This window comes from Raphanus sativus, chromosome 6, assembly GCF_000801105.2.
Source record: "Raphanus sativus cultivar WK10039 chromosome 6, ASM80110v3, whole genome shotgun sequence".
NCBI classification, from domain to species: domain Eukaryota; kingdom Viridiplantae; phylum Streptophyta; class Magnoliopsida; order Brassicales; family Brassicaceae; genus Raphanus; species Raphanus sativus.
This window is the reverse complement of record NC_079516.1, coordinates 52982219-53000515: the sequence shown is the minus strand read 5'-3', so window position 1 is coordinate 53000515 and position 18297 is coordinate 52982219. Positions and strand designations below refer to the sequence as shown.

At 36.9% G+C, this 18297-nt stretch overlaps 3 protein-coding genes across 4 annotated transcripts; 1 reads left to right on the top strand and 2 right to left on the bottom strand.

Annotated features, from left to right (window-relative positions):
- Positions 1-41: 41 nt before the first annotated feature.
- Positions 42-1220, top strand: LOC108810268 (uncharacterized). The gene is made up of 3 exons (XM_018582392.2): positions 42-216; positions 533-615; positions 963-1220. The coding sequence occupies exons 1-3, from the start codon at positions 138-140 to the stop codon at positions 996-998; spliced, it is 198 nt and encodes a 65-aa protein (XP_018437894.1). The 5' UTR covers positions 42-137; the 3' UTR covers positions 999-1220.
- LOC108810267 (uncharacterized) lies at positions 1200-2124 on the bottom strand. 2 transcript variants are annotated; one of them, XM_018582391.2, is made up of 2 exons: positions 1550-2120; positions 1200-1461 (listed from the first exon to the last, which is right to left on the bottom strand). In XM_018582391.2, the coding sequence occupies exons 1-2, from the start codon at positions 1997-1999 to the stop codon at positions 1390-1392; spliced, it is 522 nt and encodes a 173-aa protein (XP_018437893.1). In that variant the 5' UTR covers positions 2000-2120; the 3' UTR covers positions 1200-1389. The 2 variants fall into 2 exon arrangements, with proteins under 2 accessions (XP_018437893.1, XP_056844411.1); XM_056988431.1 differs by having other exon boundaries at positions 1372-1461; positions 1545-2124.
- Positions 2125-3376: 1252 nt separating this feature from the next.
- LOC108810269 (auxin response factor 11) lies at positions 3377-6719 on the bottom strand. The gene is made up of 11 exons (XM_018582393.2): positions 6274-6719; positions 6053-6205; positions 5699-5783; positions 5535-5625; positions 5296-5463; positions 5115-5228; positions 4950-5022; positions 4456-4606; positions 4111-4418; positions 3843-4030; positions 3377-3757 (listed from the first exon to the last, which is right to left on the bottom strand). Exons 1-11 carry the CDS (start codon positions 6550-6552, stop codon positions 3622-3624), a joined length of 1746 nt encoding a protein of 581 aa, XP_018437895.1. The 5' UTR covers positions 6553-6719; the 3' UTR covers positions 3377-3621.
- Between the last annotated feature and the right edge of the window lie 11578 nt (positions 6720-18297).

Genomic DNA, 18297 nt, shown 5'->3' with positions numbered 1-18297 from the left:
GTCGAGAGGACCTTTAAATGGATAGTCCGGAATCAAAGACTATCTAGACTATCAATCGAATCGAAGAAGAATCAGAGACACAATCGACGACGACTAGCTGAGAAGAGAGAGAGAGAGAGATCAGATAGTGAGAAAAAATGCCGGTGATGGAGAAACTGAGGATGTTCGTGGCGCAGGAGCCTGTTGTCGCCGCCTCCTGTTTAATCGGCGGTGTTGGTAATATGAACCCTAATCCAAATCTCTTATTCGATTCGTTGGTCCCCAGATCTAAATATCGATTTGCTTTCAGGGATCATCTAGTTTCTCGTTGAATCGATTGGCTAGTTTGTTGTATTTTTTTGGTTCGATGACATTAAGGAGACATCTTGTTTTGGAATCGCCATTTCTAGGGTTTTTCAAAGAGAGTCGGATTCGAAAGTTTGAATCTTTACAAGAGTTATTACATTAGTAGTTTGGAGAAAGACCATGTCTTCATCTGAGCAATGCTGTCATTATTACATTTTTCTGATGCTTCTCTTCTTCGTTTTTTTAGGACTCTTTCTGCCCGCTGTTGTTAGGCCTATTCTTGATTCTCTCGAGGCATCTAAGCAAGTGAAAGCACCTCCCCTTGCTGATGTAAGTAGCAGAACAAATTCTCATCTATGTTCAGTTTCTTTTACTAGTCTGTTTGATGGTCTAACCGATCGGGAATCTCGAGATTTCACCTGTTCTGTAGATACTTCTTTTAGCAGAATATCATATTGTTGTGTAACATAACATCATCTCAATGCTGCATATTGTTGTTATTCGATTGGTTCATGTATGTCTCTGTTAAATTGTATGGTTTTAGTGTCATGATCACTTTTTCTTGATTTCACAAACAATGATAGAGACTTGTTAAGTTAACCCATTAGTACTTGAAATATGCATAGGCTAACAAAATGCTTCAAGTAGTGTCTCAGATCCAATTTTGCTTTTTGCAGGTTATTGCTGGTGTCACAGGGAAGAAACAGACCTAATCCAAGGCAATGATTTCCTCTGTTTTCTTACATTCAGATCATCATTTTTCCTTTTTTTGTCTTTTAACTCTTTCTATTTACAAATGAAATAAGCCAGACTCCCATGTTTTTTTTCTTTTGCTCTGAAACTTATATAAAGGCGTGTGTGTTTGTACACTCCCTCTTCATCTTTTTATCACATTTATTCATGACTAATCGAAAAGCTTGAAAGTTGTGTTCCCATGGCTCACGAGTCTATATTTATATTATACATACATACATCACAGAGATATTAGTTTTACAATATGACGAAATTGCCAGTCTTACATACACTCTTAGTAGCTCTTCTGATCCTCAATAGGTAGATCAGAAGATGATCAGTGTTTGTCTTGTAAGCACTTTTATTATATGCTCAAAGACTTTCTCTTCTCAGCTTCTTGTTCTTCCATGGCATTGCTTGCTTCAGTCCCTTACATAAACCTCCCTGCATTTCCCCAATCAAACCCCAAACAAGTAAGAGATGTGACTTTGGGAAGACAAAGTCCCAAAGAAAGAAAGAACTGTTACTTTACCAAAAAGTGAGATCCTTTTACAGATCCACCACCACCATACAAATTCCCTGATTGGTTAAACTTCATGATCTTCATGTTGTTGTTATTATTGATCTCACCTGCTCTCTCCTTCTCCGAGGGAAAGACATAACTACCCCTGACTACAACATCCCCTCTCCCTTTCCTCCTCATGAACCCAAAGAGGCCCCCATGCTTCCTCTCAGGAAATGGCAGTTGCGTAAAGTCACCCGGAAGGAGCAAGCGCGGAGGCAGTTCAAGACATTTTGGGTAAGAAAGAGGACGAAGAGGGTTCTTGGGCTTGCCTGGTTGCTCTTCCCAGCAAAACGGAACAGAAGCAAGAGTGTGAATAGGAGAAGCAAACACCGATGGACTTGCAGGTGAAGAAGTGTACAACAATGTTCTCGACTTTGCAGCTAACACAAGAGCCAGCTTGTCCTTCTCTTCTCTCATTCTTTTCTGTTCACTCTTGTTTCTTTCTTGCTTCGTCTTCAGCTTAAGGCTCTGTCTCTTATTAGGTAGTGGAAAGTGAAGAAAAATAAAAGACAAAAATGCATTAAATGTGTCTTAAAATCATATCTGATTATTAACTGATCCGACGGTGGAATTTTTGACTGTTGACTAAAATAGACAGACAACCATTCACAAAAGTCAATACTCTTTTGCTAATGGAAATTGATAGACCACGTCACCGGTACTTGTTATTCACTCAACTATTTCTATTTTATTTTCACTATTAAAAATATACAATGTTCAGTTGTACACCCATAAGCATTTTATTGCTTCTATCCAATAGATACGAAACTACTTCATCACTATTTGTATGCTTTGAAAATAGATACAAAACTAAAATGAATAGTAATAATAACCTATAACCCAATTGATAAAAATTGCGCATGATACTGGTTTTAGCCATCTTTTTATCGTCTTGACCAATATATATATATGTATATTTTTTTTTTTGAAACACCCGATATATTTTGTTTAATCAACGATGATGTGTGATTAACATTTAATCATTTCATGTTCATGCAGAATTAATCACATAATGCTTGTGATAGTACTCTGTATTAAAGAAAATTTATGAAATTTTTAACTAATTGTATACATTTAATATAGGGAATGGTTATGGAGCTGACGTCAAAAATTATCTGCCGACAAATACTTTATTGTGAATCTGTGGTTAGCGATGTAAAGAAAGCAGAAACTGGACCCGAATGTTGTTTCATGCACCGGTGAACGTTCCCACCGACAGCAAGCTTATTATGACCTATCTCAAGCTTAGTGTGCTTTTGCCAAGTCTAAAGACCAGAACGATGATTAACTTTTATAACAAAAATTAATAAAATACGATGAATGTGGTCTTAGGTGATGGTTTTATAATATTAAAATTGATAATAAAATGAAAAACAAATAAAAAGAGAGGTGGGTCTTTTGTTACACGGAACACAAGATAAAGGGAGCAGGTTATTTGCATTTGTCTTCTTAGATACAATTATTAATATTTAACAAAAATGATTTATCAATACCAAAATTTATCAAATTTGCATGTTTTTTGGAATGGCTACGTTTTTATAAATAGGTTGGCTAGTCAAACTAACTAGGACAGTGTTATGGGCTCGGAATTTAGGCCTAGATACTACAATGATAATTATTTTAACTAGGCCCAGGAAAGATCATTACACCCACAAATAAGAACTAGAAGCGGTTTAAAAGACGAGAGAAACTGAAAAAAAAACATAGCAACTTAGCAAGCAAATAATCATACAATCCAACGTGAAGAAAACAATTTTTAATATTTTTGACGAGATTCAGATTAATCTCAAAGCATTTTATTTCTTCTTGAAAAGAGAAAATATGATGATAAAATAACACATCATATTTTATTTTTCTAACACATCATTAGTCATTACGACAAACATGTAATATTGTCTTTATGTTAAATAACATATAATATAGATCTTAACGTCAAAATAACAAACCACCTAATGACTTCAACTAAAGAAACAAACCACCTAACTTCGTGACTCCGTGAGAGAATCAAACCCAAGAAGAAGCCAGGAGCTTCGTCATATTCAAAGTTTAACTGCCCTCTGGTCCGATTCAAGATTGATGATCGTAATTTCATCATCCGACAGTGACTTTGAGCTCATTTTCTTGACCTCGTCACTTGGATATATGAACAACTTCTTCGCCATTTTACAGAACTCACTGCACGATCAAGAGTGTATGTTATAAGTAAAAACAATCATAAAAACTAGAGAATTCAGAGAGAGAGAGCAAGAGAGTTACTTACTTCCATGGATCGTCTCCAACAAGCATCATATCTCCTTCATCATCAGTAAACACAATAGTCCATTTGTCTTTAGTCCTAAGCTCTCCTTCAATCTCAAACATTTTCTCTAACTCACTGATTAACTCATCGTATGATCTCAACAATGTTAAATCAACAGCACGTCCCACCGCTGTTCCTTGCATTTGCACCTTTTCAAGTGCAAAACATACACATACGTTGGTCTCTTTCTTGAGTGTCACGTAAAAAATTAATGGTTTAAGTAAAATACCTTGGTTCGGCTTCTTGTTGATGATGTGTGTTGCTTCTGATCCTTCCATGAGTTAGGATCTTGACATTTGGTAAAACCAGAGTTATTTGAGTCAATGGTTATTAGTTGCTTGTCAGGAGGGTTTGGGGCAGAAGCAGGCTTGCTCTTGAGATCAAATCCGAATAACCTACAGCAACTTGAGGGTGGAGCCTCCGTTTTGTTCGAGTTTCTTTCACTTGATGGATCTTGAAACAACGGTTTGAGTGATGGAGTAGGTTCGTGGCTCTTAGGGAAGCTGCTCAAGAAGTTACCTATGACCTGGTCAAGATCTATAAACTGATACCTAAAGTTTGTCTTTCAAGGTACCTGAAACTGATATATCAATGGGCCTGGACCGTTTGGACTTTGAATGTGGTTGAGTAGGTGATGTAGTTAGCGTGGATGGCAAGAAAGGCTCAATCTCCCACGGTGAGACCTTGTTTGGTCTCTGAACAGTAGATGGCTCGTCCCATTGGATCTTAATGTAAAGAAGAAACATATTAAAACTAACAGAAAGTTTGCAACAAAACTCATAATTTCTTTGTTTCAAAAAAGAATCGTATATCACACATATTAAAAAAAATTTGATTGTAATTCATTTATTTCTATGATTAACTATATTCTACAACTTTTAACTAATCAAAATTCAATAAACTTAATTAATTTCTTGGAAATTTATAATTTATCATTATTACCTAAAAAAATACATTGAAAATGTGAAAACATATACTATATTTTTGAAACAATTTTTTTTCTAAAACATTGATAATTTTGAAACAAAAAGGAGTATATCTCTAGAGAATGAATCCTAATGACTGAACCTGCAATGATCTCCACTTGGAAGCTGGCCATTGAGGAGATAGATCTCCACTACCAACAATAGTACCCGTAAACCTAAAGAAGAAACTCAGCAAAACGTTTTGAACAACAACAATCTAGAGCTGAAGACTGAGAAACAAAAGAAAAGGAGGGAATGAGAAAGTTACACTCTCTCAGGAGACTCTTCTCCTTCAAACCTCATCCTAAACCTCATACCAATACCAAATCCTTTCTTCATCGCATCCATATACTTGTTCACACCTATTATGAATTGGCTTATCCTGAAACATATCAAAGCTTTTATTACCATCCCTTCACAAGCTGGAATCCAAATTTTGAAAACTTTACCTAGGCTTGTACAAGACAACAAACATAGTTGTTGTGTTAAAAGCATGAGAAGCTGTAGCAAGAACTCCCAAATGCATACTCTGACTCGAGATAACCGATGCAGGCATTGTGCTTTGTTGCTTAGCTAAACGTCTCACGCCAACTCGTAAATCACCATTTTGATGACCCCTTGAACAAGATAATAATATATAAAGATTACTATGAAGCTCACAAAGACTCTAAGGTTTTTTTTAAACTACCTCAAGAACACAAAAGCATCTCCAGCTACAAGTCTTTTAGAGGTTACAAATGTACTCCAACCAGTTGTAAGTAAATGCCTCCTAGGTTGCCCTATTGGAATGAAACAAACTCATTAGACTCGTTAAGCTAAAGAAACTCTGATAGAAAGAGAGAGTTTGATTACCTCTGAATATATGCTTAAACCTCCATTCATATCCGTGGAGATCTCTTGCTACCAGTTCTTGAGTTGGTGTAGCTTGTGTCATATCCTAAGAAAATCAAAAGATTTAAGCAAAAGAGAAGTCAAGAGTCTAGAGACGGAGATCATGGCCAGTCCTGAGTATAGGGTAGTGAAACATTAAAATTAAAATGTGATTTTACAAAATTTAGGAAAGTTTACATACATAAGTTCTCAAATTTTATTTTAAAAAATTATATAAACTTCTAATTTATATATAAAAAAAATTATTACTTTTTTACTAAATTGTCTAAGATTTCAAGACCTATATAACGGAGATGAAGGATAAATGGCATTTACAAGTGAAGGGAGACACTCAGTGGCGTGTTTACGAAGAACAGAGAAGCCACCATGAGTACTTGTATCAGAAGCTGTTAGAATCTTAACAAAGGAGTCAACAGTTTGTTTAGCAGGTTCTGTTGGAGGTGGATCAATGCTTGTTGGTTCACTTTGCTGCCAAAACAAAATTGAAATCAAGATTGTGTGTTTTGATTGAACTCACATTAGTCAAAGAAACTTACATTTTCCTCAGGTCGTAATGTGATCTGAGCGTAAACCTCATCTGTTTCGTTCTCTGCTTTTAACATGACGTTAAGAACTCGACAAAGTATCTTTGGAGGAAGATTGAAAACTGGTATATCTTTATCAACGACTCTTTGATTAGTCGAAGCCACCAGTTGTTCCATGTGACCTTGAGGGAAGTAGAAAACTCTTTCACCATAACGAGGTACTTCCACAAGTGGCCCTGCGCACGCTTTCCACAGCTCCATGTACAGTTGATCATTTTTAACATTCGCCATCGAAGGAAGCAAATAAAACCAAACCAAAACTAAAACTAAAACACACACAAAGCAACTAACTCAGCAGAGAAACACACAAGAAGAAAGAAGACAAGAGTCATCAAAGAAGGTTAAGAGAAAGTAAAAAAAAAGAAAAGAAAAAGAAAAACTCTATTTTCTTTAACGAGACACGACGGTTATTATGTCAGTATTCATTACAGAACATTATAAATTCATTACAGGAACACTGTTGGTGTTTGGATATTTAAAAACATTTAATTAAATTAACTTTTTCTTTTCCGGGTTTTCCTCTTTGGCTTTTCAGTTTCAGTTGCGAAACGGCTCATTCTGCCCTTACAAACTCCATGTCGTTTTTTTGTATTCCGTTGCAAACTTCCTGCTGTTTACCTTTGTTCGAAAGAAACGTATGATCAATTATTGTTGAAGGCGAATCTGGAACGTTTGATTAAAGTCTAAAGACAACGGTTGTTGTGCATGTAGTAAATAAATGTAGTAGAATAGATCTAATTATCCCATCTCTCTACTACTCACTCGATAGCTTCTTTAGTTACCACTTACCACCTTAAATAATAAGGCGCGTGAAGCCAAAAGCTGGTTTTTAATGCATGATCCCGTTACAGACACCGTTAAGATATGACGGAGACGTTACTTTGATAGCTTGTGTCTGGAACGTGGCAGGCAAACGTGTTGGCTCGTGAACGTAGCGGCAGAGAGATTTTGCCATTCCATCGAGCGTTATGGTCAAAGGCAGGCAGGCGTTGGTAAGCGTGCTCAGTTTTTTTTTTTGTATTTATTTTCACGTGTTATTTGATCAGTTCCTAGTCAGAGTTCTCGTTGAATTTCTATCGCTCGCTCTTTTTTTCTGTTTCTTCGTGCTTTCACGCTGCAACGAGCCAACACTGATCTTGTTTTGCGTAGATTAACAAAAATGCCTGTTTAGTTCGATTACAAAAGACATCTCTGTTCTATGATACTAACACCAAATAGAATAGTAAATACAATCGATTTTGAAAAGATTACTCGAGATCGTTAACGTAAATACTATTTTTTCCTTCAAATTATTCTTATCTGCATGGAATATTTATGCATTACGTATCACATCAATTTCAATGATAACGTTTAATATTACAAAATAAAGATAGTGTTCTTTCTGACGCGGGATATAGATAATTTATAGTTTTTCATCATTATTAAATATAGACTATTTCTGTTATTTTCTAACAGCTAATTCAACAAAGATAGTCCTGATTATTATGTTTGTTTATATTTTACAATCCATTTCCTTCAAAAAATATAAGAGACGTAACTAGTAATTGACTATTGAAATATATGACTTGGCGAAGTAAGTTTAAAATCTCAACAGATTTCTTCAGGAATAGCTTAAACATATCTCGTCAGGTTGATTGTTAATGAATTAGTTACACCAAGTCAAGTCCGGTTATCGCTTGTCAAGGTACTAGCCTAGCAACTACCATGTCAACTATATATATGTCTATAATATGTTCGATGTTAGTACTGATATTAACAAATATACATATATTAGCCTTGTATTATTACATGTCATGATCCCGAGAGACGTATTGCATTTTACCCAAGTTGTAAATACTTCAACGCATGCAGAAAGCCACTTTTTACAGATAATAAATATTATCAAAATATAAAGAGAAAACGAACAATAAAAGTTGAGGACCGTTTGCCTCAAATTGTTGGTTAGGAATATGAGTATTCAAAGTTGTTGGCAACGCACGGATGGGAATATAACGATTATATTAATATATGTTTTCTATTTATAAATTATAATTGCTTGATTAGTGGTGCAATGGAAATAATTTCACAATATTTAACTATTATTTGTGTTATAATATTACTTTTAATAGTCTGTTTATTTTTGTTGAGCATTATAGTTAATCATTCGTTTAGTCATAATCGCCACATCAATAACTAAGAATAACGAATATTCGGTTTGTAGATATGTATGTCTCAAGTCTCAACTCAACTAAGATCGTCATCGAATTTTTTTTTTTAATAAAGCGAAGTTATGGGGAAATGACTAATAACAATGGGTCTTCAAAGCAGTCTGATGGGCCTGCGATTGAAGCCCATGTCACAACTCAGATCAAGACTGAAGCCCAAGCCTCATCTCAGTCATCTCTCTCTGCAGAAAGCGACAAAGGACAACGGCTATCAACAGCGATGAAACGGTGTGCTCCCCGTACGCTCACGCCAGCTACCAAGATTCCTGTTTTGAATAGATTTGGTTTGTTGAGGTCATGTGCTGTCACTGGTTGAGGTTTGACTGAGAGGATAAGGCTAGAGGTCTCTATATATGTTGTAGGTTGAGTTGTATGAAACGATAAGAAAAATACAAGAGAAGTTATCAAAGTTATCTCCTTTCTCAAGCTATATTGCTTCTGTCTTTATGGTATCAGAGCCATGGAGGACTCTGATGCTTACTCTGCACCTACACTGAGTATCTCTCAGTGTGTGACGCTCAAACTCTCCTCTTCCAACTATCTCCTATGGAAGACTCAATTCGAGTCATTTCTCTGCAGCCAGTCTCTTCTTGGCTACGTTACCGGCGCCACTGTTCGTCCTTCTCCGACCACCACGGTGCAAATCGGCGAAGAGGTGACAGAGCAAGCAAATCCGGAGTTCACGAAGTGGGTTCGCAAGGACCAACTTGTCATGGCTTGGCTCTTTGGATCTCTTTCTGAAGAAGCTCTTCGATCCGTTTATGGTCTCAACTCTGCTTATGAAGTCTGGTTCAGCTTAGGCAAGAAATACAACCGCATCTCAGCCACAAGGAAGCTAGATCTTCAACGAAAGCTTCAAGGCATCAAGAAGAATCAAAAACCGATGTCTGAGTTTCTCGGTGACGTTAAAAGCATCTGTGACCAGCTTGACTCAATTGGTTGTCCCCTCTCTGAGCAGGAGATGATCTACGGCGCTCTGAGTGGGCTAGGAAAGGAATATGAATCCATTTGTACTGTCATAGAGCATTCAATGGATTCAGTTCCTGACTTACGCTTTGAAGATGCTGTCTTTAAGCTAGTTAACTTTGATGACAAGCTGCAAGGTTACAGCCAGACTCAAGATGTTAACCCTCACCTTGCTTTTCATGCTGGACGCGGTTACTACAACAACAGAGGCCGTGGGAACTACTCCAACAGAGGACGTGGTCGTGGCAACAACGGCTACTCAACACGAGGACGCGGTTTCCAACAGCAGTTCCCTGGTGGTGGTTCCAACTCCTCTGGTGGTAACAAGCCAACTTGTCAGATCTGCAACAAGTACGGTCACTCAGCAGCAACTTGTTACAGTCGTTTTGATCAAGCTTTTCAAGCTCAAGACGCTGTTCACAATGCCTTTGCGACGATGAAGTTGTCTGATCAGGTTCAGTTGTCAGGACAGGAGTGGTTTCCCGACTCTGCTGCGTCGGCTCACATCACCAACAACCCGTCTCAGTTGCAGTCTGCTCAACCATACCTTGGTAATGATCAAGTAATGGTTGGTAATGGGGATTTCTTACCCATTACTCATATTGGTTCCATACCTCTGCATGTTCCTCAAGGTACTCTTCCTCTTAAAGATGTTTTGATCTGTCCTGATATAACGAGATCTCTGCTGTCAGTGTCTAAGTTAACTAGAGACTATCCTTGTGAGTTCACCTTTGATGATGAATGTGTGTTTGTAAAGGACAAGGTCACCAAACAGGTGATCACTCAGGGCAGAAGAAGTAAGGATCTGTACATGTTGAAGGATGCAAGGTTTCAGGCTCTTTACTCGTCAAGGCAGAGAGTCACAAGTGCTGAGGTGTGGCATCAACGGTTGGGTCATCCTCACATGGAAATTCTTCAACATCTGGTCAAGAACAAGTCGCTTGCAGTTAATAAAGACAGCCACAAGACTATCTGTGAGGCATGTCAAGTAGGGAAAAGCTGCAGATTACCTTTTTTAGCTTCTGATTCTGTTTCTACAAAGCCACTTGAGAGGATTCATTGTGACCTCTGGGGGCCTAGTCCAATAATTTCCTCACAAGGGTTTAGATATTATGTTATCTTTGTAGACAATTTTTCAAGATTCACATGGTTTTATCCATTAAAGTTGAAGTCCGACTTCTTTACAGTCTTTGAGAAATTTCAGAAGCTAGTTGAAAATCAATTTAACCTGAAAATAAAGCAGTTTCAGTGTGATGGAGGTGGTGAGTTTGTTAGCTCCAAGTTTCTGGCTCATCTCGCTACGTGTGGGATCAAGCAACTACTTTCTTGTCCTCACACACCCCAACAAAACGGGTTGTCCGAGAGAAAGCATAGACATATAACAGAGTTGGGGCTTACAATGTTGTATGACAGTAAGGTTCCTCAGCAGTTGTGGGTCGAGGCCTTCTTCACTGCAACCTTCCTTGGTAATCTTCAGCCTTCTTCAGTTTTGCCGAACAGATTAAGCCCGTTTGAAGTCTTGTATCAAAAGCCTCCTGTCTACACCTCACTGCGGGTCTTTGGTTGCAAATGCTTTCCCTACCTACGACCCTATATGATGAACAAGATGGATCCCAAGTCTCTTCCTTGTGTCTTTCTTGGATACAACGAACGATACAAAGGATATAGATGCTACTATCCTCCAACGGGAAAGGTTTATATCAGTCGTCATGTCATTTTTGACGAGGATCATTTTCCTTATGCTGATGTCTACAGCAAGTATCACAATCCTACAGAGTCTCCCTTACTGCAGGCTTGGCGTCTTCTCTCTCTGCAACCAAAACAGAGCACTGACTCTGCAACAGTCACTGAAGAAGTCCTTCCCGGTCGTTGTCGTGCAAAGACCACGCCACCTCCCCTACAGCAGCATCCTGATCAGGATATGAGTAGTGATACTGATCAGGTATCAGAGGATGAATCGTCATCTTCAGAGTCTTCTCAAGCTAAATATGCTCAAGATCTGCTTATTGCAGCAGGAATGGAAGATTGTTCGCCAATGCCCACTCCGTTACCTATTAAACTCGACAAAGTTCAGGGTCAAAACGAGATCTTCTCTGATCCTTCTTACTTCCGAAGTCTGGCTGGTAAGCTCCAGTATCTCACGCTCACCCGACCAGATCTTCAGTTCTCTGTGAACTATATTTGCCAGAAGATGCATCAGCCTAGTGTCTCAGACTTCAGCTTACTCAAGAGAATTCTTCGGTATGTTAAAGGTACAACAGAGCTTGGCATCAACATTCGTTCTGATTGTCATTCAACTCTGATGTGCTATAGCGACAGTGACTGGGCTGGATGCAAGGACACTCGACGTTCCACCGGAGGTTTCTGTACGTTTCTCGGACCAAACCTCATCTCTTGGTCCGCCAAAAGACATGAAACAGTCTCCAAGTCGTCCACTGAAGCGGAATATCGAACCATGTCCATTGCTGCTTCTGAGCTGGCTTGGATTCAGAATTTGCTTGTCGCGATGGGACTACAGCCTCAGACCACTCCTCTGCTTCTCTGCGACAATCTCTCTGCGGTTTGTTTAACTGCTAATCCGATGTTTCATAAGCGAACTAAGCACTTTGAAGTGGATTTCCACTATGTTCGCGAGCGTGTGGCAATGAAGAAGTTGGAGGTTCGTCACATCTCTGCTGCTCATCAGCTAGCTGATGTGTTTACTAAGTCATTGCCACAGGATTCCTACTTCAAGCTTAGAACCAAACTCAGTGTCGATCTTCCCCCGCCACAGAGTTTGAGGGGGTGTAATAACAATGGGTCTTCAAAGCAGTCTGATGGGCCTGCGATTGAAGCCCATGTCACAACTCAGATCAAGACTGAAGCCCAAGCCTCATCTCAGTCATCTCTCTCTGCAGAAAGCGACAAAGGACAACGGCTATCAACAGCGATGAAACGGTGTGCTCCCCGTACGCTCACGCCAGCTACCAAGATTCCTGTTTTGAATAGATTTGGTTTGTTGAGGTCATGTGCTGTCACTGGTTGAGGTTTGACTGAGAGGATAAGGCTAGAGGTCTCTATATATGTTGTAGGTTGAGTTGTATGAAACGATAAGAAAAATACAAGAGAAGTTATCAAAGTTATCTCCTTTCTCAAGCTATATTGCTTCTGTCTTTAATGACATCATGACCTTATTTTTAATTAATTGAATATCCATGAATGAAAATGAAATAAAACTATAACTAAACAGAAATTAATTGGCTTTATTGTATTTGGTGTTTAAAATAAATATAACAATAGTAAAAGAGTGAAGAGAATCAAGTGGTTGGCTTAGGGTAACAACACATCAAGAAAAGGAGATTTGATTCCAACGCCGTATCTATAACCTTCAATACACTATTGCACAAATTAACATAATCATCTTTTTACTTAAGAATACCGACTTTTTTGAGAAAAAGAATACCGAGTTTGATATAAGATTAAAAGTTCTTAAATGGTCTTTTAAATCACGAACTTTCAAATTTGGTTGAATAAAAGCCTGAACTTTCCCTTGGACCATTTAAAGCACCAATTTAATTTGACTAGCCATTTTAAACATTAATTTAGTTTGACTAAACCAAATTAAGCACGACGTTAACTCGGATAACAGAATGATTAAACAGAGTTAAATGCCGTCTCTAATCTCCGTTAAGTTCAAAACGACGTCGTTTAGAAATCTTTTAAAAAATCGCATCTGGGTGGATCGAACCTGTTACCAAAGACACACACATGTAACGCGCAAACCACTAGACTACTTGCACTTTTTGAACTTTATTGACTAATAATACCTATTATTGTGAAACCTCCAAATCATCTTCTTCCACTCTAAATCCCTAAATGATTTTATAAATATTAAAACTTGTAAATAGCTTATTAGTTATTTGAAATTTTGTGAGTATAAATAACTAAATGATTTTTAATTATATTTTTTAACTAATAATAATACAAAATGATTTTAAATTATGATTTTTAAAAATATAATCTTTTAGTATTATTAAAAATTATAATAAACAATTATAGTTAATAATAACTTGTCTGATTTATAATAATAATTAATTATAATTTTTAATTAATAGTATACCAAATGATTGTTAATTATAATTTTAATTACTAGATGATTTTTAATTACTAATAAAACAAAATGATTTTTATTATAAGTAGTATTTTTAATAATACTTGTAAATAAAACTTAATATTATAGTTAAGTTAATAATTATTATAAGTTTAATATTTTTAGTAATGTTCACAAATTTTTGAATAGTTAATAATTTATTTACAATTTTTAATATTTATAAAATTAATTAGGGATTTAGGGTTGAATAAGATGATTTGGAGGTTTCACAATACTAACTATTACTAGTCAATCATGTTAAAAAATATTTAAGTGGTCTAGTGGTTTGAGCCTTACATGTGTGTGTCTATTGTCACGGGTTCGATTCCACTCAAATGCATATTTTTAAAAGATTTTTAAACGACGTCGTTTTGGACTTAACGGAGATTAGAGACGACATTTAACTCTGTTTAATCATTCTGTTATCCGAGTTAACGTCGTGCTTAATTTGGTTTAGTCAAACTAAATTGATGTTTAAAATGGCTAGTCAAATTAAATTGATGCTTTAAATGGTCCAAGAGAAAGTTCAGGCTTTTTTTCAACCAAATTTGAAAGTTCGTGATTTAAAAGACAATTTTCCCGAATAAAATTTCAGGTAAGATGTTAAATTACCACGCATATATTTTTGCAATGACATATCACATATTTCAGATCAGAGTAAGCATATATCTATATTTATTAGCTAATTGACTTTTATTTCAATCATTTAATATGCGAAAAATGACCCTTCCCTTCACTAAAAGTGTAAGGTCATAACTCGTAAGGAATCTCCAAAACTACAAAGCTCATGGACCTCGCTAATAAAGGTATCAAAAACAAGATTAAAATTCGGTTTAATTATAACTAGATTTTGACCCGCGCTTCGAAAGCGCGGGTATTATTTTTTACTTTTATGAAATATATTATTTGTTTGTAATTATTGAACATATTTATTTTAGTAAAATTTTCTTTATAATAAATTTGACACACACAGTGTCTCTGGTAAACTATGTGTTTCTCTGACTTTGTTTTATTCCCTCTCCAATCAACATATCGAAGCGCGGATATTATTTTTTACTTTTATGAAATATATTATTTGTTTGTAATTATTGAATGTATTTATCTTAGTAAAAATTTCTTTATAATAAATTTGACATATAGAGTGTCTCTGGTAAACTATGTATTTATCTGGCTTTATTTTATTCCTTCTCCAATCAACATATTTATTTGGCTTGTTGTTAAAATAAATGATTTTAGAACGCAACTGTTTACTTTGATATTTTGTTTAAACAATGTGACATATTTCTGTATTAATTGTGTTCAATTAAATATTTACATTGTAATTTAAATTTTTATACAAATCAACATATTTGTGTAGTTTGTTATTAAAAAAATGATTTGAATCCAAATGTAAGTAATCTTATAGTGATTTTTTCAGTTCATATAATTTTTTAAAATATATTTATTTCAACTGAACCAATTAATATTTTTTTAAATTGGCCCGTGAAATATATTTTTATACATCTATATTCAAAAGATCTGGTAACTAACGATACTCAAAAGATCTGGACCGAATCAGGTTATATGGTTATTTTTGTTACAAATATCCGAACCCGTTTTAGATACATTGGTTATTTAGATATTTTTAGGTTCCTATACATCAGAACCGAATTCATCCAGATCTAGAATGATCCAACTCAAAATCCACACATAAGTTTAAAATATTCAAGCGGGACTTGGTTAACAAAAAAAAAAGATACCCGAAAAGAACAGCATGTACCTAAATAGACAGATAATGTTCATGTCTAAATGATTATATAAATTAATAAAAAACTGTTTTATGTGTTTTGCTAAATTAAGTGAAATAGAAAGAGTTATCTTCGAGATATTTGGCACAAACATAAACCAGAATTTCTATTCTTGTCTGAAACAAAACAAGATGCAGAGTTTTTACAAGATCTTCAGGCGCATTTTGGTTATGATAATTTGGTTACGGTGGATCCGAATGGAAGAAGTGGAGGCCTAGCACTCTTCTATAATAATATTTTTCAGGTTCAGGTTTTGTATACGAGTAATAGAATGATAGATGTCGAAGCGGTTACCCTTGGTAAAAAAGTTTTTTTAACATTTGTTTATGGTGATCCGGTACAGAAACTGAGGGAACATGTATGGGAGAGATTGACACGGTATGGGTTAGCGAGATCGGACCCATGGTTTATAATTGGTGATTTGAATGAAATTACTGGTAATCATGAGAAAGAGGGAGGTGCGCTACGGAGTGCCAATTCCTTTGTCCCCTTTAATGACATGATAAGGAATAGTGGGTTACTCGAATTCCCGGCACGGGGAAATAAAATGTCGTGGCAGGGTAGGCGTGGAAAGGGTAAAAGGGCTTTTACGGTCAGATGTCGTTTAGATCGTGCACTAGCCAACGAGGAATGGCATACTCTCTTTCCGGCTTCGTACACGGAATATTTAGGAATGGTCGGATCAGACCATAGACCGGTAGTTGCATTTATTGAAGATAAAGTCCGGAGACGAAAGGGACAATTTCGTTTTGATAAAAGATGGATTGGGCAAGAAGGTCTTTTGGAATCAATAGCCTCGGGATGGCAGGAATCTGGCCCTGGCATATCAGAGGACATAGTTTCAAAAATTAGTAATTGTAGACACGAAATTGCGGCTTGGAGGAAAAATAACCCGCCATATGGGAAGGACAAGATTGCAGAACTTCAAAAGGCATTGGAAGAGGTACAAACTGATGATTCAAGATCGCAAGAGGAGATCATTGAGGTTTCTAGGAAATTACAGGATGCATATAAGGACGAAGAGGAGTATTGGCACCAGAAAAGCCGAAATATGTGGTACTCATCGGGGGACCTAAATACTAACTTCTATCATGCTCTAACAAGGCAAAGACGGATCCGTAATAGGATTGTGGGCCTCTATGATGAGGCAGGTACTTGGATAACGAATGAGGATGGAGTGGAAAAGGTGGCCGTGGATTATTTCGGGCACCTGTTCACGACTACTGATCCTTCCAATTTTGATAATTTTCTGGAGGAGGTAACACCAGCTATATCATTTCAGATGAATCAACGTCTTCTCCGGGTAGCAACGGAGGAAGAGGTGAAACAAGCTTTATTTATGATGCACCCAGAAAAGGCACCGGGACCGGATGGAATGACTGCTCTATTTTTTCAGATTTCTTGGCACATTATAAAGGATGATCTGGTGGATTTGGTTAATCATTTTCTAGCTACAGGAGACATGGATCCAAGGTTGAATCTTACCAATATTTGTATGATTCCAAAAACGGAAAGACCTACCAGAATGACAGAGTTGAGACCCATCAGTCTCTGTAATGTAGGATACAAGATTATATCCAAGGTGCTGTGTGAGAGGCTGAAAGTTTGTCTTCCAAGACTTATATCGGAAACACAATCGGCTTTTGTACCAGGGAGGTTGATTTCAGATAATATTCTGATTGCTCAAGAGATGTTTCATGGTTTGAGGACAAATAAATCATGTCAAAATAAGTATATGGCGATTAAGACGGATATGAGTAAAGCATATGATAGGGTGGAATGGGATTTTATTCAAGCACTACTCAATAAACTAGGTTTTGATCCACATTGGACAAAACTAATGATGGAATGTATTTCTTCGGTTCAGTATCAGGTTTTACTAAATGGTCAACCAAAGGGACTTATAACGCCACAAAGGGGTCTTAGGCAGGGGGATCCACTATCCCCATATCTTTTTATTTTGTGTACAGAGGCTCTGATTGCAAATATCAAAAAGGCGGAACAAGGAAAACAATTGACGGGAATGAAAGTAGCGAGAGCTTGCCCATCAATATCTCACCTGCTGTTTGCAGATGATAGTCTTTTCTTTTGTAAGGCACAGAGGGATGAATGTGAGACTATTCTCAGGATTCTTAAGGAATATGAAGCAGTCTCGGGCCAACTGATTAATTTTCAAAAATCATCTATTCAATTTGGGCATAAGATTGAGGAATCAAGGAGGCAGGAAATGAGGGATATATTGGGGATTCAGAATATAGGAGGTATGGGGTCATATCTGGGATTACCAGAAAATCTCAGTGGATCTAAGGTACAAGTATTTGGATTCGTACAAGATCGAGTGGACACAAGAATTAATGGATGGACTTTTCGGTACTTTACTAAAGGTGGGAAGGAAGTGGTCATTAAGTCGGTCGTTACGGCTTTACCAAACCATGTGATGTCCTGCTATCAACTACCAAAAACAATAATAAAGAAACTTACGAGTACGGTCGCCAAATTTTGGTGGAGTCCTGGGGGAAGTACGAAAGGCATACATTGGAAATCATGGGATAAGGTGTGCCTTCCTAAGGAGGAGGGTGGTTTGGGTTTTAAGGATATTATGAATTTCAATACGGCAATGCTTGGAAAACAACTTTGGCGTCTAATAAATAAACCGGATACTCTATTCGCTAGAGTATTCAAGGGTCGGTATTTCAGGAATGCTTCACCCCTGGAACCAATCCGTTCTTACTCCCCATCATATGGTTGGAGGAGTATCGTATCTGCTCGATCTCTGGTTAGCAAAGGACTAATTAAAAGGGTGGGAACAGGTTCATCTATCTCAGTATGGAATGACCCTTGGCTCCCAACCACTCGCCCGAGACCTGCAAACAAAAATCATCACAATTTA

Coding starts and splice junctions, on each gene's coding strand:
- LOC108810267 (XM_018582391.2), bottom strand. CDS start 1,999: ATGAGAGAAGAGAAGGACAAGCTGGCTCTTGTGTTAGCTGCAAAGTCG. Junction 1,462..1,549: donor TAAAAGGATCTCACTTTTTG/GTAAAGTAACAG, acceptor GGGGAAATGCAG/GGAGGTTTATGTAAGGGACT.
- LOC108810269 (XM_018582393.2), bottom strand. CDS start 6,552: ATGGCGAATGTTAAAAATGATCAACTGTACATGGAGCTGTGGAAAGCG. Junction 4,419..4,455: donor CATTGATATATCAGTTTCAG/GTACCTTGAAAG, acceptor ATCAGTTTATAG/ATCTTGACCAGGTCATAGGT. Junction 4,031..4,110: donor CAACAAGAAGCCGAACCAAG/GTATTTTACTTA, acceptor GCACTTGAAAAG/GTGCAAATGCAAGGAACAGC.
- LOC108810268 (XM_018582392.2), top strand. CDS start 138: ATGCCGGTGATGGAGAAACTGAGGATGTTCGTGGCGCAGGAGCCTGTT. Junction 217..532: donor CTGTTTAATCGGCGGTGTTG/GTAATATGAACC, acceptor TCGTTTTTTTAG/GACTCTTTCTGCCCGCTGTT. Junction 616..962: donor AAGCACCTCCCCTTGCTGAT/GTAAGTAGCAGA, acceptor TGCTTTTTGCAG/GTTATTGCTGGTGTCACAGG.